Below are 25,810 nucleotides of genomic sequence, written 5' to 3' on the forward strand. Positions count from 1 at the left end.
GGATTTTTTTTTGCTGAATTTTTGGATTTTTTTTCAGACAAGGAAACAATATTTTTTGGTGCCTTTAAATGAAGACAACAGAAGGGTTAAACAAAATTCTAATTTAAAACTAGATTTTGGAGAAGTTTATCATTTTAAACTGGCACTTCTTTGATTATCAAAAGGAAATCCACCACATGGTTTAGATTTTGAGCAGAGTTTGACCTAGCCGGCTTTCTTTGTTGCATGAAACTAAAACCCCAGTGAGAGATAACAGGAACCATGAAAGTGGTCATCAACTTTCTTTGTTAACTCAGACTTTCTGCTTCAAACTCTATGTGTATTCACATAAAAGAAGCATCTTATGGCCCTTCTTCTGCACAGAATGAAACAATCATGTGCCGCCTACTTCAGTCCACAGGTTGTTTTAATGGAAAGAGAAAAAACATGACAGTAAAAAGTGCCACCACTGCAAATGATGTAAGAGAGTAATGTTAGTAGAAAAAGTGTATTAATATATTTATTTTCCTATCAATGCAGCTGCTTATTTCTAACTGACAGCTGAATTTATTTAAACGCGTTGTACTGAAGAGTATTTAGGTAAAATTATTGTTTCTGGTTGAATATTCTCTGTAATATCAATAGAATAATCCATTTTCTAATCTACGTCCTATCAGCTGCAGTACCAGCAGTGTGAACAGACCTGACAGCAAATCAGGACCAAACTATATCAGATTTGCATTCTGCATCACCAGCTACATACAGGTCAGGTTACCATGGCAACACGATGCATACGGTGTGTGATACTGTAACTACAGGGCTTCATTCAGTGGATTTCGTAAAGTACAGATGCAACATATTCTAAATTATTAATGTAAAATGATTTGGTTAAAGGGAGACACTTCTTCCAGTTGATTTAAATCCAAAGCTCTGAACAGAATCTAATTCAGGTTAGCTGTGCAGCATAAGTTACCGTGGTGACATGCAGGTGAACGAGAACCACCTTTGTGACATTGAAATCAGACTCAACGTACCTCGTTCACCACAATAATTTTACCCATAATGTTTCAAATTGCAGTTCTACTGAAATGAAAACTACAGATCTTATTAAATCTAGTGAATCAGGGTTGATGACAAAAACTAAACAACCTGAAAACAACACTATTTTTAACACCAGATTAATGTAATCAGTAAAAGGCTTTAAAAGAAATTATCAACAGTTTTTTTAATAGCTCATTTCACCATGGTTAAACCAGTCATAAGCTGCCACCGATTCCAATTTAGTTCCATTTCTGTGGCAACTTGAAACTTGGAGGATCCATTTAACCGACCTTTATGTGGTTCCTGCCAATGAACAAGCTGCTGACACAGGTGGTGGACGGGGTCGAGAGAGAAAAGGTAAAGCATTATCCGATTACAAGACGTCAAAAAACCCCCAAACCAAACCAGTAACCTACCAGAGCACGCAGTACAGTCTGAAGCAACCAATCACAGAGCAGCCTCAGGTCACATGCTTGTCAAAAGTGGAGGATCTAGAAGAACATCTGGAACAATTTTTAATAAATGCTGACATGCCTACCAGTCAAAAAGTTTGAATAAGCAGTTTTGTTTTTTTTTATAATTATTGTACAGCACGGTGCATAGTTTGAATGTATAATTTATGTTAACCTGTTTTAGTGTCCTTTCTTCAGTGGATAAACTAAACAGGGCAGGGCCTCGATGTGCTGCATCTGGTCTGATATTCAACAGAAGATTGGAGTTTGATTCATAGTGACTGAGACAAAGAAACTCAAAGAAATTAATTGTTCTTACAGAAATGAATGTAAAATGTTCCTCTTCATGTCTCAGAAAGGCAATTATTTACATGGAGAGTTAATGTAAAGGACATTTAACTGGTTGTAGAGCAACTTCATGCTTAAATAAGGATTCAGATAAATGTAAATGATAGCATTTGGTTGTGGTTTGGTTTAGTTTAAGTGAACTGTATCCCATCAGATCAGGTCTCAGTTTGGGTTGATGTAGTGCTTGAAGTTCCTCCTCTTAGTGATGGAACAGATGTACAAGGTTGTAGATGTTAAAGTGTGCATTAATACCTGAGGATTCAGATAACTTTATTTAAGTGAACTGTAACCCACCAGAGCAGGCCTGACTTGCTGCTTAGCTCAGCAATATATGCTTTAAATCTCTCCTCTTAGTGAGGAGGTAAAGGGTTCAAACCCTCAAAGCCTGCAGAGACTGCCCAGGTCTGTCCATGCCTACATACATTCACTCTGGTACAAGCTCCAGAAAAGATGCTGCTAGATTATTTCTGAACATTTTAATTGCTCATCGGTGTGAGAAGTTGTGTGTGATTGACTGCTGACCTATTTGTGTCTGCTTGGCTAGTCTCCAACCACCTGCACTCCGCCTCAGAAAAAGTCATTACAGAAAAAGGAGGGATATTTTGTAAGAATTTGAGGTCCTAACTGAAAACTTTGCATGACACAAAACTGATTTCACATCCATTAAGGCAAACTCGCCGATTCCCACAAGAAGAAGTACAAATTCTTGATCAGAACAACAAAACACAGCGAGAGGAGCTTCATTAAATAACAAACAAAAGCCTCAGATGTGTCAACATGAAGTCTCAAACATTTCAATCTGTAAAGCCATCTCCACTGTCTGCACTGTGGCGGAGCTGTCAGTTATTCAAGCTGTGTTCATTCTGCCTTACCTCAGGGTCCAGCTCACAAATCAACACAACATGTCTGACTTGACATGACAGTTCCAATAAAGTAGTGTTTGTGTGAGGCATGAGGTCCTGGTTTGGTTGCAGCTTCAGCTAATACAGTCAGAACAGACGTGTTTTAGTGCCATGTGCATCCTGATTGGCCCTGGCTGTCAGTCTGGATGCTGTTTTCTTGCCCTCTGTCTGGCATCTGTCAGCTTTCACATGTCTTTTTTTAGTTTTTTTTCTCCCCATCTCTTTATTCTTTCACTAGTTCCATCTGAGCTTCATGGTGAGATGTTCCATCATTGGGAGAGCAGGCCGCCCGCGGGCCTCGTCGTTTAGCCTAATTGATTCTCCTAATTGTTTCAGGAAACCAGAAAGTTCCTGCTTTATTTCCCCCCCTCCCTGTCCGTCTTTCGAGCGCGTTAATCATGACCGTTTGTGGTGGATGTTCACCAGCGGTGAGTTCAAACTGCTAACTCCACTTCATGCCCAGACCTCTGCAGCAGATGTGAAATCCATTTTGATTAGAGAGGCTTTAAAAAATAAGACGAGGAGAGGCAATGAAAAACAGATTTGTCATGTCTGAACTGCCCAAGAGATGCTGTCCTTGTGTGAGCTTAAGCAGGACTAAGTGATTGCTCATCCGGCTTCCTGAGAATGCTAAAGAATGCTAAAGAATGCTAACACACTCACCGGAGTCCTTCTAATAGCTGCTGGCATTAAAGTCAAACTTCTTATTCTTATTCGCATTCTTCCGCTACATCCTTTTTTGTGATTTTCAAGGGGATCTTTTTTTTAAGGTTAAATGGTCTTTGATAAAAATCTGCTTTCATTATTCATCAGTTTTCTAAGACAGCCATTGTCTGTGGTTGCATGAATAAAATATTGCTCAGTCGCATCAATGGAAAAATTACTTATGGATGTGCCAAGGACGACCTGCGCTGTGTGAACCCAAGCTTCTTTTCAAGAACAGAATTTCCCATTACAACAGTCCAGGTTGACCCTCTTAACATCGTCTCCATGCTTAATAACACCCTTGTCTTCCTGTCTCTTGTTTCCAAAAGGGTTCTTTCCCCACCCCGCCCGTGATTGTTGCCTCTGTCGGGTTTGTTGTGATTGGCTGACGGGTAGTGATTAGCCCCCGACTAACCAATCAAAGCATTTAATTAGCTCCATTGTTTTCCCGTCGTCCGGGTGTCGAGGACTCCTCTGTGTCTTCACCGGTTTCCACCTCGCCCTGTCCCTCTCATTAGCAGGCTGGAGTGGAAGAACAATCAGGCAGAGCGCTGGCCCAAGCCTGGCACACACACACACACACACACACACACACACACGCACACACACACACACACACACACACACACACACACTGGCTGGGTCCCAGGAGTCCTTTTATGGCCAGTGATTGTCATTCGCAGCTCGCTGTATGACCTTGATAGGGATGAGAAGCACCACTGAGGGATGCTGCTGCATGCTCTCACACTGGAGATGAAACCCTCCCCTCATCCCCTCATTGCCTCTCAACAAGCCCAAGGACATGGGGAGCGTCTTTCCACAGCATTTCCATGATATTCATTTGTGATGTTGTCTTTGGATCAGCTTTACGTTTTCTTTGGCACGCTTTGCTTCGAAAAAAAGAAAGCAGAAGTTACATAAGTTTTTCAACTGGATGTCTGTGTACATATTTGCTCGTACCTTTCATGCTTCTTCATTTCTTGCCCTCCTGACAGCTCGATGAGAGCGCCGACAGCGGGAGGTGTTATCAAGGTTCTAATACACACAAACCGGCAGCGCACAAACACACCCGCTCTGTGCTGAACCGTTGTTTGGGCGCTCATTGTCTTTGTGCTCTGAGGTGTTTGGTGTTGTCGAGCGACGCCACACCTCCTGTCATCCTCCCGCAGCATCAGCCAGCCTCGCAGCCTTTCATGTCTGCTCTGCTGGTAATGAGAGCTGATGGAAAGAGGTGAGATTCTCCCATCAGTCCTCCCACACTCACAGAGGGAGACCAGCTCGGCGGAGACAAAAACCACCGGGTGCACATTTCTTCGCCAGCATGCCCGTACGTCAGGCTGTGCATGTGTACAAACGCTGCGGATTATCGCACTCCAACCCCACAGAGACGTCTCCTAATCAGTCTAAACTTCTCCTGACACTTCACTGACTCTTCAGCTGAAGTTGGTGTGTCTTGATTAGCCGTCTCTAGTTTCTCCTTTCTCACAAACTTCCCTCGCTGTGTGTCCGTTCTTGTTTTTTTTTAGTTTATTTTTACCTCCGCTCCCCCTTTGCTTCGTTTATGAAAGTTTGATGCTCAGCCATCTGTGAATCCAGCTAATGTTGCACCTCATTCCATCTTAGTTTTCTTCATCTGACCCACTTTGTCGCTCTCTACAGGTGATTACACATCAGGAACATCTCTGTCCTTAACAGCTGCTGTGGCACCTGTCCGAGCCGTTTTCGGTGTTTTTTGCAGAAAGATGAGGACAAATGGTGGTCTGCTAGTAGGAGAAAGCACCTTGGATGCTCTGAGGTTATCAAATAGACAGTTGAGATGAGGGTGAAAAGGGAAGGAAAAAGGAGAAGGCAGGTCAGAAAGGAGGGGATATTTCCAGTATGTGGGTACTATCCTTAAGTAGCTGCCTTGTGCTGCTGGGTTTTTGACATTTTACAGAACGAGCGCCAGGAGTGAGGGCAAGAGGACGCGATACAGAGAAGAGGAACATGATGAACGGAGGAAGAGCTGCTGAGCAGAAGGACGGATGTATTAGAGAGAGTAGCAGAAGCAAGAAGTGGAAGAGCAAGACAGAGCGGAGGGAGAAGATGAAGCGGGACATGGAGATGAATGGTGGAGAGCTCTGGAGAGGCTGTAAGCGTCGGAGCTTTGTCTGGCGCTGGCAGGACTGTAGTCTCACGTCCCATGCTCTTTCAACTAGGAAGTAAAAAGGCCTTCATTTTGGCTGCTCTCCTACTGAAGTGCTCTCTCATCAAAGGCGACCTCGTGGCAGCTCTCTGATCATGAGGCGCTGTGAGGGGCAGGGTTTAGATCCTCGGCTAACAGCGCCGAGGCCCAGAGGGTGTAGGAACTGGTGACAGCCCCGTGTGGGTTCGATGTGGGAACCGCAAACACCGGCAATTTGAAGCGACAGAAACTGGATTTTCACGTTTAAGTGACGACTTTCAGCTTGATTTTTCACCTACGCTGTGAAATGCACATGCACTCACCTGTCACCTGAGTACAAGACGGGAACACAATAAAAAAGCAAGAGACAGACAACAACAACAAAACAAACAACGACGCTGTTCTCCCTACTCTAATATCTCACCTGGAGTCTTTTCTAGGGTTTCTATAAAACACTATCAAATAATCTTTCTGCTTGATCTTTTCTCCAACAACTGAATTCTTTCAGCTGCTGAGACATTGATCATTTGAAAGTCACAACTCAACAGAGGGCTTTTCTTTACTTTTGTACAATGATAAAAGCAGATTTTTTGGCAGAAATTGTACAAAAAATGAGCAAATATCAGTTGGAATTGTGAGTCCTTTTGAAGTTTCTCAGATATTTAATAAAAATAACAGTTTGGCAGCATAGTGTTGAGTTTCAGACATTATGAAGCACACTAGAGTCACCACACAGCTGCAGGAGAGGAAAGAGTTAACTTTTGGTATTGTGTTTGGTGATGTAGTTTACAGATTTGAAATAAACTGTCTTCTCACAAACCTCACTGTCCTGCACATCTAAAATTCATCTCATTTATATTTGAAAATAAAACATGTTCTGCCTGAAATGAAAGGATGATGTGCTGGGAAACACTTCCAGTGGAGTCTAAGTTTTACCCTCAGACTCAGGTTTTGTTTTACTTAGATAGATAGATAGATAGATAGATAGATAGATAGATAGATAGATACTTTATTAATCCCGAGGGAAATTCAAGTTGTTATTGTTTGCTGAGGTTTAAGCACCAAAACTATTTCCTTAAATTGAGTAAAATGTCATGTTTTAGGTTTAAATAGACACTTTCACAGCATTTGCTAATTTTGAAGCTTGGTTTAGTTTAGGCACTAAAACTACTTCCTTAAAATTAGTGAAATGTCATGATTTGGGTTAAAATGTGACATTTTATGTGCAAAGCTTCTCCTCAGGGTGGTCTAATATATGATTTATTGGAGTGACAGTAAAGCAATAAAAGGTGTTGATTACAAACATACTTGCTCTACTTTTTGTTTTGCAATTTATTTCTTGTTTTATTTTGACATGATCCCTTGTCTTGTTTGTTGTCATTCATTTCACTTCTTCCCTTTGTGATTGTGTGCTCCTCTTATTGGTTTCACCTGTTTCTCATCACCCAATCAGCCGCTGTCTGTATGCTGCTGTTGCCTTTTTCTCTTTTTCCCATCCTGTTTGTGTAGCGGAGTTAATGATTGCACTTGCCAACTCATATTCCATATTTGGTTTCCACGGTGACCGCCAGATCACGCACACGTCCGGGCCCCTGCAGACCTGGGGTGTGGGGCCCCTGCAGACCTGGGGTGTGGGGCCCCTGCAGACCTGGGGTGCGGGGCCCCTGCAGACCTGGGGTGCGGGGCCCCTGCAGACCTGGGGTGTGTGGCCCCTGCACACCTGGGGTGTGGGGCCCCTGCAGACCTGGGGTGTGGGGCCCCCGCACACCTTGGGTGTGGGGCCCCCGCACACCTGGGGTGCGGGGCCCCCGCAGACCTGGGGTGCGGGGCCCCCGCAGACCTGGGGTGCGTGGCCCCCGCACACCTGGGGTGCGTGGCCCCCGCACACCTGGGGTGCGTGGCCCCCGCAGACCTGGGGTGCGGGGCCCCAGCAGACCTGGGGTGCGTGGCCCCCGCAGACCTGGGGTGTGGGGCTCCACATTGGTCTCAGTCTGCTGTGTCCGGGTGCAGTGGTAAGATGACCAGTATAAGCTCCGCTAGAAAAATGCTAATTAAGTTTAACCTCCGTGCTGAATAAATTGCTCTGTGTTTTTAGCATGTTCGGGAGGTTACCACGTGTGCGACTGTGAGAGTCATATCCGTGTGTTTTACCAGGTACATGAGTCATTCATTGATTTTTTCATATTAATATGCGCTCTCAGTCTGCTGTGTCCGGGTGCCGTGCATGATCGGGAGGTTACCACGTGTGCGACTGTGAGCGTAATATCAGTGTGTTTTACCAGCTCCTGCAAATAAACGGCGGATTTGATGCCAAAAGGGAAGATGCTTCGTGCCTGATTATCTACACAACCGCTACGTTTGCATCCTTGTATTCTCTGAGTGACGTTTCTTGGTGTTCCTCGTGCTCAGGTCTGGTTTGTGCCTTTAGTTTTCTGAACATCTTTGTTTTACTTTGTGTGTTGCTTCGGTTTGTTCCTCATGCTGTTAGTGATGTTCTGGATGTTTGATGTACTTTTACCTGCTCCCTGTTTTTTTTGAGTTGATCTTTGGACTTCCATTATTTTTGTGGCAGCTTCAGTTATTGCAGCTCACCTTTTGTTTCTGTAGCTTTTCCTCTTGTGCCTGAAATCTTCTTCTGATGCCCCAAATAACAGTATTTGTGATTCGTCACATAAACTTATTCCAGGAGAAAGTACGTTTCCCTCACAGCGTAGTTAAGGTGCATAGAATGTAATTTTTGTGAGAAAATGCTGTAATGTGCCTTCAAGCATTGTCCCATAATTAATCTCATACCTGTTAATTAAAACTCCCTGCAAAAGGAATTGTTTTGGTCGGATCTTGTAGCGTTCCAAAGGCAGGAAGTATTTATTACTTTAATCCTTCTCCTGCAGGTATCTAAATAAATGTTTTCTTGGTATTTTGAAATCTTGTAAATCTTAAACATGAGTGATATTTTAAAATTTCTTGATCAAGGTGAACAATGAAAGAACACCAATTCCTTGAAGCTCTAAGTCAGAACTTTAGTCTACTGACTGCAGTGTGACATGCTTCAGTCTCAAAGCACTTTTTAATGTTTATTTTAAAGCTTAGAATGAAACTATTGCTGTAAAGAATGCACATTTAACTATCCATCACTTTACAAATGAAGTATTTATGTGAATGTAAACTGTGTTGTTGCTCCATGTGTTCTGCAGTTGTAAAGTTTCTCTAGTTTCACACCAGGTTTTGACAATTTCTGTTTATTATGTTATCATTTTCCTCTCTCCAACAGATCCCCTGAACTCAGAGTTTTTGGCTCTTGTTGCTGTTTTCGGTTTGTGATGTGTGACTCTAACATGCTGTTGTTCTGTGTTTCCTTTCTGAAACTGCCTGTTCCTGTTACCGGGGTATCCGCGGATGCTGTTGGCTCTGGCAGTCTCATGTGAGTGAATCTATCCAGAAAGTCCCTGGGTCACATCAGTTCTGTGTGAGAGAATAGAATTGTCAGCCAGCTAACTTGGCAGTACTTCGAAAAAAAAAAAAAAAGTTTGAGTTCAGAAAATCCATCACATCCCCAACAACAAAAAAGACAATCTACATAGCATTTACATTTAATTATTAAGGGTTTTTATATTTATTTAGCTGTTCCACTTTCTTTATCTAAAAGAAATCCCGCATCATGCATGAGTTAGTGGTCACAGCAGGCCTCCAGCGCTCAAGGAGATGATGCTAACTTTCTTCTTTTTTTTTTTTTACGTGAGATGAATTTACCGACTGATGAAATCATATCAAAGTCTTGTTCAGTGCAACATTTTAATTGGTAGTTATCAGGGATTTGCATCAGCATTCAGGGAACAGTGAGCTCCTTTTACACTCACCCAAAAGGATCAACAAGTTTTAACAAAAAGAGGCAAATAATAGAAGCAGTAATTCTTAGTGTCAGGAAAAAAAACTGCATCTAAATGAAATCGGGTGAGCTTTAAATGAGTTAAAGTTGCTCTATATTAGTTAAAGTTGTTCTATATTAAAGTTGCTCTGTATTAGTTGAAGTTGCTCTATATTAAAGTTGCTCTATATTAGTTAAAGTTGTTCTGTATTAGTTAAAGTTGCTCTATATTTAAAGTTTGAAGTGGGATGAGCTTGTGATTCTTCTGGTTTCTGCTGTCTGCGTCTCTGCAGGTGATTTCAGCAGAGAAGTTAGGGAACCACATCTTCCGGCTGACTGGCCCCGGAGCCGACCAGGATCCCAAAGGTCTGTTCACCATCGACATCGACACAGGAGACGTGTCGGTCAGCCGCTCACTGGACCGAGAGGCCATCGACTCCTACCAGGTGTGTGTGTGTCCTCGTCAGATCAGCTGATGGCTGTGTTTGTGTGTTCTTCCCACCTCCTTCCTGTCCCCCTGGGGACACTTTGTCTCTCTGGTTCCTCGACACTTTTACCTGTGATCACAGAATTCCCGTTTAGTTTGTTCACACACAGTTTCCTCCTCGACTCGCTCCATTTATTCATGAGAATTTGTGGCTAAAACCAAAGTTGCTTTGATTCATCTCCTTCAAATTTAGAACGTGTTCATCGTACTGGAATACAGAGAAGGGGGATGGTTCTGGATTGGTTTTATGTTTGATTTGCAAAGCGGCTATGCAGATTTGGGGAAAAGGATGGACTTTGTATTTTGCTGAGGCTCGATTGGTCGTCCTCTGTGTTCAGAGCGTTCCAGGCTGTTTGAGGCACCCATGCGCTTGGTGCCCTTGGGGTTGTCTTGCTAACAAAAGCATTTCCGCCCCTTGAAGAGAAAAGGCAGAGAGAGCGCAGAAAAAGTCCACTCTTTAAGTTGGCCCATTGATCTTATTCCGCTTTTCTGAAATCAGACGCGAGTTCGGCTGTTCGGCTGATGATAAGCCGACTGGATTTAGTTAAAACTCACAAATAATTTGCTCTGTAAATACCAGCAGATGTGGGGGGAGAGCAAGCAGCAGACACTTCTTTTTGTCTTCCATTGCTGAGTTACATGCAATGCGAGGTGTCGCCATGAGATTCAGCGGCTACACTCTGATGGAGGTTGTTTTTCCAGGAACCTTTGACACCCACTAACGGAACCTCCCCTGAATCATGATGAGGAAAAATGTAGATCTACACTACCGTTCAAAAGTCTGGGGTCACCCAGACCATTTCATGTTTTCCATGAAAACTCCCACTTTTATCCGTGTGCTAACACAAGGGTTTTCTAATCATCAATGAGCCTTTCAACACCATCAGCTAACACAATGTAGCATTAGAACACAGGAGTGATGGTTGCTGGAAATGTTCCTCTGTACCTCTATGGAGATATTCCATTAAAAATCAGCTGTTTCCAGCTACAATAGTCATTTACCACATTAACAATGTCTACACTGGATTTATGATTCATTTAATGTTATCTTCACTGGAAAAACTTGCTTTTCTCTCAAAGATAAGGACATTTCTAAGTGACCCCAAGCCTTTGAACAGTAATGTATATAATGAAACATCAGCTACAGCCCATGAATGATGTGTTTCCCTGAATATGGATATTTAACAATGATCTGCTAATACAAGCAGCATTTCTTACGATCTAGTGAGGCAAGACAGAACTTTCTAATTTATAGCTTGAAACCTAGAAAGAAATTCTTTGCCCTCTTGTTCAATTCTGACCTCAAGTCAGATTTAAGTTGAATATGTTCACGCTGAGAATTGTAAGGAAGAGTTCTAACGGGAGAAACTAAACTAAAAGAACAGATCCAGACAGTCTAAGTGAAATCAAGTGTTTGTGTGTAGAAATCCGTGTCATGCTGAGGGCGTCATATTGGCCTCCTGTTAAACACTGATGATATTAAATGATCCCTTGTTCGGCCTTCGAGAGAAACAGCTTTATTTATATTCTTAACAGATTCCTTATTGCATCCAGTTATTTTAGCTGTGCTGTAAATTTTATGCCCCTTTCGAGTGCTTACTCTGTAATATTTAGAGACTTCAGGCAGACACATTTTCCAGCTCTGTCAGCGTTTATAATTTGCAAAATAAAGATTGCAGACACACATACAGATAACTACACAAGCACACAAACCTTAAAAGAAACTCTGCTTCATAGTTTTATTTTCTTTTTGTTTACATTCTTGAAGTATTTTGGCAGCTTAGTGATTTAAAGTTTTCGGGTCCTCGTTGGCTATAACTAAAGTTGGTACATAAAGCTCTGGGGAGGAAGATAGACACCGAAAAGAGGACAGAAGAAGAGAGAAGAGCAGAGGATAAGGGTCTGGGGATCTTCTCCATGAAGACTCTGTTGTGTTCACTGTGGAAAAGACAGAAATTTAATGACACAATGAGCTGAGCTGGATCAAAACAGACAGAGAAACCATGAAGAATAGACAGAAGTATGGAAAAATAGGAGGGAAAAAGCATGCAGACCGATAAAATAGACTTAGTTTAACTTAGAATATAGTTTAGTAATGCAATTAGTTTGTTGCTTTTTGATACAGGCACGAACATTATCAATACACAATCTAAGTCAAGAGGTGCTAATTGTGCAACCAAAATATTTGTGATCTGCCAACACATGGACTCCAGACTTCTCTCTGTGCACATACTGTACTTATTCCCCCTACTCCTCTACCTTTTCCAGCTAGCAGGATATCTTGCTCTCCCCTCTCTTATCACTAGCAGCTAGTAAGTCCAAGTCCAAACTCCAGAACAAGGGTCTCCTATCAAATTCAGCTCAGTCTTTTTATCGCTGTGTGCAGAATGGAGACTGTATGAGTTTTATAGCGCCCTCACAAGCTGTCCGAGTCACATCCATTAAGAGTGTCCCTTCCTCCCGTCCTAGCTAATGGCCTGTGTGGGGACGAAGCATGAAATATTCAGAGCTAGATTAAAGTCACCATTACTGTAACGGCAATTTATAGGCAAAATGGTAATAACAAATGTAAAGCCTTTTATATATGTTCGATTTATCTGTTATATCTGATGTATTCAGGAGGTTTATATGAACACTGCTTCATATGGGGTCATAAAATGCTGCTGTTTCCTTCAACACCAGCAAGAATTTCAATCTGATTTGGCTCATTTCTGTGGTTTTCTGGCCCACATTTGTTGGGTCAATCTAAAACTGAGGGACATTTGAAGTCCACGGGCTATATCTTGCATAAATTTTTATTAAAAGTAAAAAAAAAAAAAAAAAAAAATATATATATATTTATTTTTATGTTCATTATGATCATGTCTTAACAAATTTCCTAATTATTTCTTATGGAAACAATCACTTATAAAAAATGACTGGATATCACTAAAACGTCAACTATGATACAAAAAATCCCACAATTATATGTTGACTCGTCCAGAATGAGTTAAGTTATTCATAATTATGGAAAATTAGTCCAGAATGACATGAAATTAGTCCTATATGACTCAAAAATTTCGCTGGATTTTGGTTGATTTTTATGTGAATGTTCTTAAATAAACATTTTTTTAACATTTCTTTGTTTCCACCAAAAAATATTCAAAGATTTCCCAAAAAATGTTGAAAATGTGGACATCAGAAATTTCACTGTGAAAATATTTTTTTTTCCACATTTTCAAACTTTAAAACGAGTCAATTTTGATCCGCAGGACGACACGAGGGTTAAGGGACCTAGAGGAACTTCTTCAGGACATACAGGGGATGTTGTGATGGATATAGATCACCTCTTTCTCTCCAGCTCCTTACAACCAGTGTTATATGTCAATCTCATGTCAGTGCAGTTCAATACAGCCCCTCCGGTTCCAAGCCCACTGCCTGATGCTCTTCAGGTGTGGACTCTTAACTACCATTGTCAGTATACAACAATATAATCAATGTTCTGTTGTTAAAACAACCACGGCGGTATTGAGCAGGCCTTCTACTTCCTTCCACTCCCGTCTCTCCTTCTCCTGCCTGTTTTACAGCATGATGATGATTGATTACCGCTGACAAAAAAAAAATGCTCTGCCCACCCTGCAAGGTCGGTCATTGTATTTCAGAATACCACTGCCACCGGCTCTGCTAAAATTAAATCAATACAGTTGATTTTCCTGGTATCTAGATGCAGCGGTCAGAGTTTTTGGAGGCTCAGCTAGAAATTTATGGATGCAGACACTGTTGCGAGCAGAAAAGCACAATCTAAGCAAAAGTTGGAGAATACATTTAAAGGAAAGCGCGGCCTAACTTTGGCTTAACAACAGCAAAAAAAGGGGGTCAGCTCAAAACATATGGAAACTGGGAATTCTAAGTAGCTATTAGAGAAAGCACAGAACTAAGCAAGGCAAACAAAGCCCTGACAAAGTAAAACATTTGCTGCGGTAGAACAAACAGACGCAGCGATCAGCCGGGCCACATGTTCACAAGGATTTAATGTCAAACATTATTTTCTTATTAAGCTCAATTAGGGTGAAAATGAATGTTAATGAGATGGAAAACAGAGAGGAAGGAAGGGAGAGGAGGAGGATGGGGCTTCTCACTGCAGTTATGACAAGCCTGGGTCGGGTCGAGAGCGGTGGGAAAGATCTCTAATTGGCTTAGAACAGAGGAAGAAGAGAACGTGAAGCGATAAATATCAGACTTGTTTACACAGGTAGCAGGATGACCGTCAGTAATACAGGTCAGCCCAACAATAAGTGTGGTGAGTCTTCTGTACGTGCCTACCTTGGAGATGCTGAAATTTGAGGTTGACAAAAAGCAAGGAGTGCCGTGGACTTCATTTTTAGGTCGAAACTTTTGTGTTTTCCACATCAGGAATCCAGGGTGTGACCATGGATTGTTTGGAAGATGGGGTCATGTCCTCCTAAATACAGAGGAAATTTCAATCTGTCCCTCCTTCGGTATACAGCCTCCTAAAATACACTCCTTTTGCGAACCCCGACGGGTGATACAGCTGTTAATTCTGATTTATTTTTCACTTTATATCTGTTTAACCCTCCTGTTGTCTTCATTTACAGGCACCAAAAAATATTGTTTCCTTGTCTGAAAAAAATCCCAAAAATCTGCAAAAAATTCCTCAAACTTCTGAAAATTTACAAAACCTTCAGGAAGAAGATTCAAATAATTCTTTAAAAGTTTCTCTTAAAAGTTTTATTTAAAAAAAAAAATAAAAAAATTGGCAAGAAAATTCTTCTAAATATTTTCAACAAATGAGTAAAAATCTTCCAAAAACATCCTAAAAATATCTAAAGTGATTCCATATATATCAGTAAAACTTCTAATATTTTCTTTAAGAACATTCACATAAAAATCAACCAAAATCCAATTTTTGGCTGATTTTTTGTGAATGTTCTTAAGAAACACTTTTAACATTTCTTTTTTTTTTCCACCAAAAAATATTCAAAGATTTCCCAAAAATGTTGAAAATGTGGACATCAGAAGTTTCACTGTGAATTTTTTTTTTCTTTTTTCCCCACATTTTCAGACTTTAAAACGGGTCAATTTTGACCCGCAGGACGACACGAGGGTTAAGATAATCTTCCAGTTACACACTTGGTAAACACGGTGCCAAAGCTTTGGGTTCAGCCTGCAAGTTCTGGATTTATTCTGAATATTGAGAGTCTAGAGAATATTTCTGCTCCTCCAAACCAACATCACAGTGTGGGACCCTACATGGAGCATATGTGGGAGGAGAGAATACATTCCTGCATGTTACTAGACACATAAAGCCAATGTATTACAGGCAGTAACGTTTCCCTCTAAAAATGATCAGACGTTTCCAGTGTTTCTGGGGTTTTTTTTGCATTTCTGCACAAGAATTGGTCCAGAATGAAACTCTAGAGTTCAAAAGCTTCAGTTTCCACGTCTTTTAGTCAGCAGAATTGTGCACACTCAGAGGTCAGCAGTGCTACAAATCATCTCATCATGTATTTTGCTTGTTTTACCCTTGAATCATATGCATTACTCTTCTTTTAACATACACATGGATCAACCCCATCTCAACAAACTGCATTCATATTTATCTTTTGAAAGGAACTTTATTTAATCTTGAAAAACTTCCAGTAAGACAGAGCCATGATGTCTGCATTGGGACATAGAGAGGAGGATGGAATCATAAAGTGACTTTCATGCATGAGGTCAGGGTTTGCATCATATCTGAACTTATTATCCGTTTCATTTTCCCTCAGTGTTACCTTCTGGTTTTAATCCACTCTTTAGGCACCAAAACTACGCGGTTAGTTTGAGGGGAAAATAATACTTTAGTGAACAATTAGAGTTAAATTTAGCTATCGAAAATCTTGTTTTGGCTTTGCAAAATGTCATAGTTTGGGTGAAAATATGAACATTACATGTTAATAGTTGTATTCTTTATCCAGGATAGCAACCATTCCCCACCCATCTACTGCATAATATATTGACATTTCTGTCAGAAAACGGCCGTTAAAATGACTCGGGCAGATCTGAAATTTGCTGGAATAATGCCTGAACTTTACAACAATGCTTTAAAGGTATTACCCAGTTTAAAGTTTGAAAATGTGGGAAAAAATTATGTTTTCACAGTGAAACTTCTGATGTCCACATTTGCAACATTTTTGGGAAATCTTTGAACATTTTTGGTGGAAAAAAGGAAATGTTAAAATTTTTTTTTTAAGAACATCTAAAAAAAATCAACCAAAATCCAGCAAATTCCGCTGCATTTTGGTTGAGTTTTATGTTGATGTTTGTAAAGAAAATATTAGAAGTTTTACTGATATATATGTAATCACTTTAGATATTTTTAGGATTTTTTTGGAAGATTTTTACTCATTTTTTTGAAAATATTTGCAAGAATTTTCTTGTCAAATTTGGGAGATTTTTTAAAAAAAATAAAACTTTTAAGGGAAACTTTTAAGGAATTACTGAAATGTTCTTCCTGAAGGTTTTGCAAATTTTCAGAAATTTGGGGAATTTTTTGCTGAATTTTGGGATTTTTTTTTTTTTTCAGACAGGGAAACGATATTTTTTTGGTGCCCATAAATGAAGATAACAGGAGGATTAACTGAAGATTACCTGTTTGTACAGAACGCTCTCAGCTGAAAAGTCATTTATGTAGATGGAATCAATCTAACGTGAAGCTGAAACCTTGATTTCTGCTTGGAGGCTGATTGATAACTGCATCAATAACTGAGGTATTCTAGTATTTGGTTGGGTTTTTGGAGCCCAGCGGTGCAGCCTGTTCCTTACAGTAGAAAGTAGCATCCTGCCTTGTGATGTCCTTTGACAGCAGATCTAAAAGGCACCATCCTCTCCTCCCTATATTCTGCCTGTCAAGCCACAGTTCTGCAGTGACAAAGGAAGGGCTCGCTGAGGAACTATATGGATCTATCTCAACTCCAGGAAGCTGGGAATTGACAGCTGTTTTGAATTTTAGATTTTTAAATATCTCAACCTTCAAAAACGGTACAAAGCCGAGCCCTCAAAGCAGTTTTGTTTGGTTGTCAGACTGTATAAATAAAGTGAAACATTTTTACCCTTCTTTACCTGTTTTTGTAGATTAGACATCAAATGGTGGCATTCTTTGACAGATCACTCTCATGAAAACCACTCCGGCTGTGGCTTCTGACTCACTCTTTATAGTATTTCTGTTTTAAGTTTCTGCCAGTTTTTTTTCTTTAGCTTTGGAGAGAGAAGTGCAATAATAAATGCTTACAATGCTGAGAGCTGGATTATATGTGCAAGTTTATAGATTCTGTCAATTTTATATTGCATATGAACCAAAGCCAGGAGATCGTCACTGCAACAGTAAGGGGTCTTTTTATACACATTTCAGACTGATTCCATTGAATTTACTCAGTGCAGTCAGAAGCTAATAGTTCAGCAACAAAATGATGCAGAAAAGCAGCATCCACAGAGTGACAGCGGTGTCGTCATCATTAGACAGACAACACGAAACAAAACAAAAAGACAAAAAATTAGACACAAAAGTTACAAAAAATGGTCAAATGCTAAAAACAAGACAAAAAAATGACACAAACAAAACAACAAAAAAGTAGACAAACACACAAAACAATGAATAAAGCAAAACACAAAATGACAAAAACAAGATAAACACAAGTGAAACAAAAAGGAAACATGACAAAAATGAGAAACAAAATGACAAAAACGACAAAAATCAGACAAAAAAGACAACAAACAACAAAACAAGACAAAATATGACAAAAATGAGATGCAGAACGACAACAAAGAACAATCTAGTATTTTACTTTCTGATTCAAACAACTTGTCATGGTCTAGAAATTATTTTAAATTTATAGTTTTACTAATTCACAATCTGCAGTTAATGTCTTCTCTGTAATTTTTACGTTTTGAGGGCCAGATTGGACCCTCTGGAGGACGGCTTTTGGCCCACGGGCCTCATGTTGGACACCCCTGCTCTTGACCTTAACGTGCACATACACATTTCAGACTGATTCCATTGAATTTAGTCACAATGCAGTCAGAAGCTAATAATTCAGCAACAAAACGATGCAGGCAAACAGCATCCACAGAGTGACATCGTCATCATTAGACAGACAGACCACGTTCTATTCACACACTAGTGGATAATATTTGCATTAATAATGTTTGTGCAGTGAAATGCCCATAAAACGGTCATTTATGTGCGTGGGAAAGCTGAATGTTTCCCACTAACAAGCTGCTGAATGTACAGCCGATAGTCTGAAGGGGAAGAAGGGATTTCTTGACAGCTTGTTGGTTTCCTCCTCAGTCCCTGAAGTTGTTGGAATGTGTTTATTCACGGCTTGTAATTCCCAGTGCAGCTCCAGTTCACCATACATTCATTCCAAAACAGAAAACAATCAGATGATGCATACTAATCCCCCCTTTAGACACAAAACACACACAGTACAAAAGTGTTAGTTAAAGCATTTCAGGGCAGGTTTTTCATGGATTTGTATTAAAATTCCTAACGGTGTAAGCAATAAATTGCTTTAGGCTTTTCATTTTTGCAGACATACGGAACACGTAATTCCTGCAATTTGCTAATTTGGTGACTGCAGGATTTGATCCTCGCAGCACGAGGTGCAGATCTCACGGATGTCTGTGCGGTTTTGTTGTTAAATCAAATTTTCCAGTCGCTGCTCCCCTTTTTATCTGTCCTTTTGGCTTCTACCTGCTCTGTTGCTGCTGTCAGGTGTTCCAGAGAGGGCAGATTTCTGATTAATCTGCTGTGTTGCTGAGGTGGAAGAAGGTGAAAACCCAAACATTTGACCCTGGAACTGTTTGTTCACGGATGCTGTACTCCCACATATGAATGTAGATCTTTGTACAAATATCTTTCTCTGTTTCTATATTTGGATGTTCTTGCTCATCTTTATGTATCATCCTCATAAATCCTCATGGTCTTTCAGATATATATTGTGTAGCCCTGGAGGTCCAACCTAACCTCAAACAATGTTTGAGCCTCCTGTTGTCCTCATTTACAGATACTAAAAAATATTGTTTCCTTGTGTAAAAAAAAAAAAAAAAATTCAAAAACTCAGCAAAAAAATCCCCCAAATTTCTGAAAATTTGCAAAACCTCCAGGGAGAAAATTACAATAATTCCTTAACAGTTTTATTTTAAAAAATTCTCCCAAATTTGGCAAGAAAATTCTTGTAAATATTTTCAAAAAATGAGTAAAAATCTTACAAAAAAAATTCTAAAAATATCTAAAGTGATTCCATATATATCAGTAGAACTTCTAATATTTTTTTAAAGAACATTCACATAAAAATCTACCAAAATCCAGTGAAATTCGCTGGATTTTGGTTGATTTTTAAAAAATTTTTTGTGTGAATGTTGTTAAACATTTTTAACATTTCTTTTTTTCCACCAAAAAATTTTCAGAGATTTCCCAAAAATGTTGAAAATGTGGACATCAGAAGTTTCACTGTGAAAATATACATATTTTTTTCCACATTTTCAAACTTTAAAACGGGTCAATTTTGACCTGCAGGACGACATGAGAGTTAAAGTTGCTATCAAGACTTCACAGAATGAGAATGAATCTAATTGGAAAGTAAAATGTTCTGACCTCAAACCTTTGAAGAAAAAAGACAAAAGTCTGTTCCAATCTGTGTTTTTTATACAACAGGAATAGTGCTTTTGAGGAATAGTTAATGGAAACCAGCTGGAGCTACATGAGGCCTATCTCTTCCTCCCCTGCCAGCCACTGGAATTTAATTGATTTTAATCTAAATGTTGTCTTTTGCTTGAATACATACTTGATATTTTTACACATTCAACATGTTGGTTTAACAGGTTAATTGATTTGCATATCAAAGAAGAATCCCCTGCTGGCAGCCCTGTAGGAACGCCTACTGTAAGTCACCCACATAGAAGCAGTCCATCTTTCTGTTAGGAATGAGGCTTTCAACAGCAATTCTGTAATTTATTACCTGAATATATAAAGTCCAAGATTCAGAGATTAGAACTGAAAGAACACAACAGCAAGACAACGTTATCTGTGGAGAGAAAATGAACTTTCGCTAAAACCTCAACTTCATTTAGGACTTATTTTAAGTGATACGTGTTTGATGAGAGCTGAGAAACGACTATTTTCTGTAGCCATGATGAGAATGAAGGGTGGATATCTGAAGGGAGCATTCACTCCACTGACAGTCCTGTGTCTCCCAAGGGCTTGTTTCCTGAAAGTAGTGCAGTCGATATGAACCTAATGAACACGAGGAACTGTTTGTAAAGAATAATCTGGAGCAGGGGTGTCCAACATGCGGCCTGTGGGCCAAAAGTGATCCACCAGAGGGTCCAATCCGGCCCTCAAAGTGGAAAAATTCAAGACAAGACATTAACTGCAGATTGTAAATTAGTAAAACTATAAATTTAAAATCATATCTAGACCATGAGAAGTTGTTTGGATCATAAAGTAAAATACTAGATTGTTCATTGTTCTTTTGTGTCTTTTGTTTTGTGTTTTTTTTGTCCTTTTTCATCTGACATTTGTCGTTTTGTGTTTACTTTTTGTCTTGCTTGTGTTTTTTTGTCTTATTGTACTTTTCATTTTTTTTTGTTTTGAATATCATTTTTGTTGTTTTGTGTTTTCTGTGTCACTTGTGTCAGTCTTTTTGTCATTTTGTTTCTCGCTTTTGACATTTTTTGTCTTTTTTTGTAGTTAACCTATTCTTTTGTCCCTTTGTAACTTTTTTGTCTCTTTTTTGTTTTGTTTCTTGTCGTTTGTCTCATTTTTTGTCATTTTGTTTCAGGTTTTTGTCGTTTTTGGGACTCATTCTTGTAATATTTTGTCTTTTGTTTTGTGGGGTTTTTTCTGTGACTTTTGTCATTTTGATCATAAACTAAAATCCTCTATGGTTCAGCTCCAGGTGACTAAATGTTGTGTTCCTTTGTAGACACTCTGTGATCTGGAAGTTGTAATGTGGAAATGATAAACTGAGGCTGAATGTTGCTGAAATTGTATATATTTTTTTTCTGAAGAAATTTCAGATGATTCATAATGCCAAAGATAATTCTTTAAATATGAACATTTTTGCACTAAAACAAAGGAAGGATTAGGAGTTGTGGTTATTTCTAGGTTATTATGCTGTGGTTTTACTGGTTCGGTCCACTGGAGATCAGACTGGACTGAATGTAGAAGCTGCACTAAGATGAGTTTAACTCCTGTGATCTGGGGGATAGTTTCAAGGAAAAGGAAGAACTTTTAAAAGAGCCAGAGAAGAAGCAACAATAAGCCAAAAGACAGTGAGGAGACAGAGTAACAATGAAATGAATAACAGAAGTGAAAAAGCAGATCTTGACCTTAACGTGCACATACTGTACCTACAGATCTACACACCTCTGTTCCATATAGCAATCTAATGCCTTCCTCATTTATGCACGGCGTAGCGTCATGAGCCCGAGGCTGGAGACAGGTGAAGCCTGTTGTCCAAATCCCACTCCTGTTTTCTGCTTGGCTGGACTGTAATTTCCTGGGCTTTGGAGAGCAGGACACGCTGCCCTGCACACAGGAAAACAGGCCTGATGTGCACTTAGTCCCTGTATGTGGGCAAGAGATAAAGGACACACACACACTCCCATATACACACCACCACCTACTCTCTCAGCAAACAAACCTCCAGCCGCTATAATAGCTCTTACCTTTAAGAAATAGAACCACAGTGCGTTGGAGCCGCAGGGTCACGCTTCACTGCTCGGCTGATAATGCCTGCGGTCTGTAATTTGTTATAGGATAATTGTCTGGTTAACTATGTCTGCAGCGTGGTCTTCCTATGTCACGTACAGTAATACACACTATGTCCATTTTGCATCCGTTGGTTGGTTCCTCAACAAAACCGCTTTTTTCAAACTTCAAACAGGCTGAATGAAAGGAACTTCCTTTGATGCCATTTTTCAGAGCGCTTAAGAGAGCAGTTTCTCAAAGTTTTTAACATTTTTTTCCCTGTTTTAAAGCCTTCCTCCGGGTCAGGATCATTCAGCTCTGAAGGTTGTGTCACTACCCCGCTGTCTACCCAGAATCCCCTCAAACCCCTGCAGACTTACTACTGTGCCCCGGCTCCCAGATAACCTGATTAAACAGTGAGTGCCCTGTTGCTGAGCCTCAGGCATTACCGCTGCTAATTCAGCCTGTCCGCCGCCTGCTGAGGCATATGGCACAACCCCTAATGCACTCTGCCTCCGTAGCAGCTCCACTCTCAGCTGTACAGGCTGGAGACACAACACTCCCGCTATGGTCTACTAAAATAGCTGACACTGACCATAAAAGACAGCAAATACCGGGTTATTAGAATCTGTCCTGACGGAGGGACCAAAGTAAATACAGAAGTCTTTGCTTCAAGAATCACAGGCGTTCTAAAAATACACACTGTAAAAACTCAAATCTTACTAAGTCTATTTGTCTCATTTTTAGTCAAAATGTCTCATTCCACGTGATTTAAGATAAATTCACTTAACAAGAGACATTTCAGCAGATGGAGGGACTTGTTTTAAGACAATGCATCTTAAATATCTTGTTAAGTCAAACAATCTTGAAATGATCTTGTTTTGAGTTGAATTTTACAAGAAAACTCAAAATAAGTTTAATACATCTCAAATTAGGAGGTAACATGAGAGCAAAAATCTGTTTTTGAGTGAAAATCTACGACACCTAAGCTTGACAATCCTTGTAAAATAGAGCTTAAAATCAGTTTTCCCAGCTAATTTACCAAAATAACGCAGTTCCACAGTGCATACTGAAGCTGCAACCTGAAAATGACATCAAATAGAAGTTGTCAGTCCATAGAGAATCTGTGTGAACCCAGATGTATATCCAGAATATTTAATGTTCTGATCTCACTGTAGAGCTGAGCCGTCCTAAAGGAGAGCAGCCTTTCAACACTTACAGATAAACTAGATGATAATGACAGAGTAAAGCAAAAAAAAAAAAATCATTTGGTGATCAGGTTTATTTCAAATGCTATAATAGATTAAAATGTGCACAGACTGATCCTATGCAGGCTCAGGTCATCTCTGCTACAAACACTAACTACTGAAGCCTTAATGAGTTTACATTTGTCATTACTATATTGATTTAAATTGGTCCTTTGATTTTTTAGTTATCCTCAAAGACTAAATGAATCCCAATTCTGTGTAAATATACCTTCTAACACTCAGCAGACACATGGAAAAGCATTAGTGACAGTAAAATGTCAGAAACAAAGTGAAATGACCACATTGTGTTTGTTTCTCTGTATTATCACTTCATGTCTTAGAATGACTTCCTTGGAGGTGAGCAGATGCTGGTTGTGTCCCAACATACAACAATCTTTTCATTTAAAGAGAAGAATAAATCACTTCCACAATAATTGCCGGCTGCTGTTTGGTTGATGACTATATGTTTCGGGTTCAGAGTTCACCATATTGAGCCTTTTGTACGGACTGATATAAAACATTATTAAAGAAGTGGCAGAGACGGCAGCAGACGGGTAAGCCGAGTTTTTCACGGCTCTCCAAACAGTGCCTTGAGTGCCAGACAAAAGAAGATTGAATTATACGTTACAGGAGGGGGATGTTTTGTACGACGATACACCCGGGAGGGCCTTTGTGACTCTTTCAGCGCCTTTCAGAAGCAGGATTATTTTTTATCTTGCCAGACGGCCAGCTCAATGAAAGATCTTTTCTGTCATTTTCTATCTCCTCTATACTTTTAACTCCCCCACTCTTATTCACCTTCCATCTTCCGTTCAATCTCTCTCCCTCCAAAGACCATCTATTTATAGCTCCTTTGACGTTCCGAGGGCTTCTTTTCTTTTGAGGTAATGAGGAACATTTCAGATCAGTGACTCTGGGATTACAGACAGTGAAGAGCACATTAACATTTTTTTTTAATAATTTACAATTTTCTGGGACATTCATGCTGATAAAGACTTGTAATAATGGGTTTTTAAATCATTAACACTGCCTTTATAACTACAAATTAGATCAGCACACCACAAACATTTCCATTCAGAGTTTCAGGGCTGGCTGCTTAGACATGGATGGAATGGAAAAAATATGCAGATTGTTGATTTTCAAGCAAAAATCTCCATAAATGTAAAGTTTTGAGTGTTGCATAGACCTTATTTATGTCTTGGCAATCAGCTGGACCACTTATTACGATCACAGTGGAACATTAAGAAAGAAATTAAAACCTGAAACTAATCCAGACACCTGAAAGACAGGCAGCTGGATCTGGACACAGAATTCAAGGTGAGCTAGTTGTGGACTTTCTATTTATCATTTCAATACCAGTGCACATATTGCAACATGTTCAAGGTGTTGTTTATTAAAGAGGTGTCAAATTAGTTGAGGTTCCACACACAGTGTCCACAAAGGAACACAACATTTAGCCACAGCTATCTGGAACTGAACCATAGAGGATTTTACTTTATGATCAAAACGACAAAAGTCAGACAAAATACAACAAAAACAAAACAAAATATTACAAAAATGAGACACAAAATGACAAAAACGAGACACTAAACAACAAAAAATGAGACAGACACAAAACAAGAGACAAAAAAATTTGAACCAAAAAATTACAGCGCGAGAAAAAATGGACAAACAACACAAGCGAGACAAAAAAAGACACAAAATGACAAAATCAAGACAAAAAATGACAAGAAACAACATGACAAAATGAGACACAAAAAGACAAAAGAACCATGGGCAATATACTATTTTATGATGAAAACAACTTGTCATGGTCTAGAAATTATTTTAAATTTATAGTTTTACTAATTTACAATCTGCAGTTAATGTCTTCTCTGGAATTTTTACACTTTGAGGGCCGGATTGGACCCTCTGGAGGACCGCTTTTGGCCCGCGGGCCTCATGTTGGACACTTCTGGTTTATGACTTGTGATAGCTGACTGTGAGTGTGTGCACACCCAGTGCACGTAGTTTGTGTTTCATAAGAGTTTATGTTCAAATGCATTCATTTGAGATAATTTTTTTGGAATCAGTTGATGTCATCCGTCTCCATCCATTTTCTTTCAGATAAATGGAAGAACATTGATGGAGAGATGAGGTATGTCAGGGGTATTGGTGCTGACATCTCTACAGCTGAAAGTTTAAAATCTGTGGACCAAAGAGTTGGACCGGATAGAGAAACATTTCCATCCCCAGAGTCACACTGCTAGCACGGCTGAACAATCTCTGGAAAGCTCTGACCTTGCTTTAGGGTTATGGAGGTTTTTTTAATTGTTATTTTTTGGTTCAACTGTTTTGGTTGAAGTTGTGGTTACGCTTCTCAGAAAAAATATCCTGTGCCACAGAAAAACCCTCATCCATTTCCACTTGGTCTTTCAGGATCTCTGAGGTTTACGGTGGGAGAATGAAGCACACTTGGCAGCTGTGTTTCCGTCTTGACAGCCTGCTTCCACGGCTTAATTTCATTGGTTTAGAATTCGTCCAGTTGTTTTGAAGCTAGATGCAGCAGATGTGTACAGGACCGGTGGATTAACGGCCTCATCTCCCAGCGGGGGTTTCTGAGACAAGCTGATGCCTCAAGGTCTAAGCTTTGAGAGGAAAAAAGGGGAAAAATCTTCAGAAAAAGTGGGTAAAAACAGAGAACATCCCTCTGTTGTTACCACACCTTGCTGTCTTAAGAAGCTGTGTAGAAATTGGAACAGAGACTGAAAGGCTTTTCTTCTGGAGAACACAGACTGAGTGGAATATTACTGTTAATCCTGGCGCCTGATAGAGATTTTTGTTTACTTTTTCACCAAAAATGTGTCCAGTAAGACTTTCCTTTAAACCAGTGATTAGTCAAGTTTTCCATTT

At 39.7% G+C, this 25,810-nt stretch overlaps 1 protein-coding gene across 3 annotated transcripts in view; it reads left to right on the forward strand.

The window, feature by feature from the left end:
• Positions 1-25,810, forward strand: part of cdh13 (cadherin 13, H-cadherin (heart)) — a 446,773-nt gene that overhangs the window by 177,416 nt on the left and 243,547 nt on the right. For 2 of the 3 annotated variants that reach the window (XM_055009252.1, XM_023274214.3), the window contains exon 1: positions 9,767-9,902. Coding sequence is in view for 1 of the 3 variants with exons in the window: in XM_055009253.1 (XP_054865228.1) it covers positions 5,599-5,604; positions 9,750-9,902 (159 nt within the window). In the remaining 2 variants the exon portion in view is untranslated. Of the gene's footprint in view, positions 1-5,598; positions 5,605-9,749; positions 9,903-25,810 lie in introns of those variants that run through there. The other variant, XM_055009253.1, reaches the window with a different exon arrangement.

This window comes from Amphiprion ocellaris, chromosome 3 (genome assembly GCF_022539595.1).
Source record: "Amphiprion ocellaris isolate individual 3 ecotype Okinawa chromosome 3, ASM2253959v1, whole genome shotgun sequence".
In the NCBI taxonomy this organism is placed as follows: domain Eukaryota; kingdom Metazoa; phylum Chordata; class Actinopteri; family Pomacentridae; genus Amphiprion; species Amphiprion ocellaris.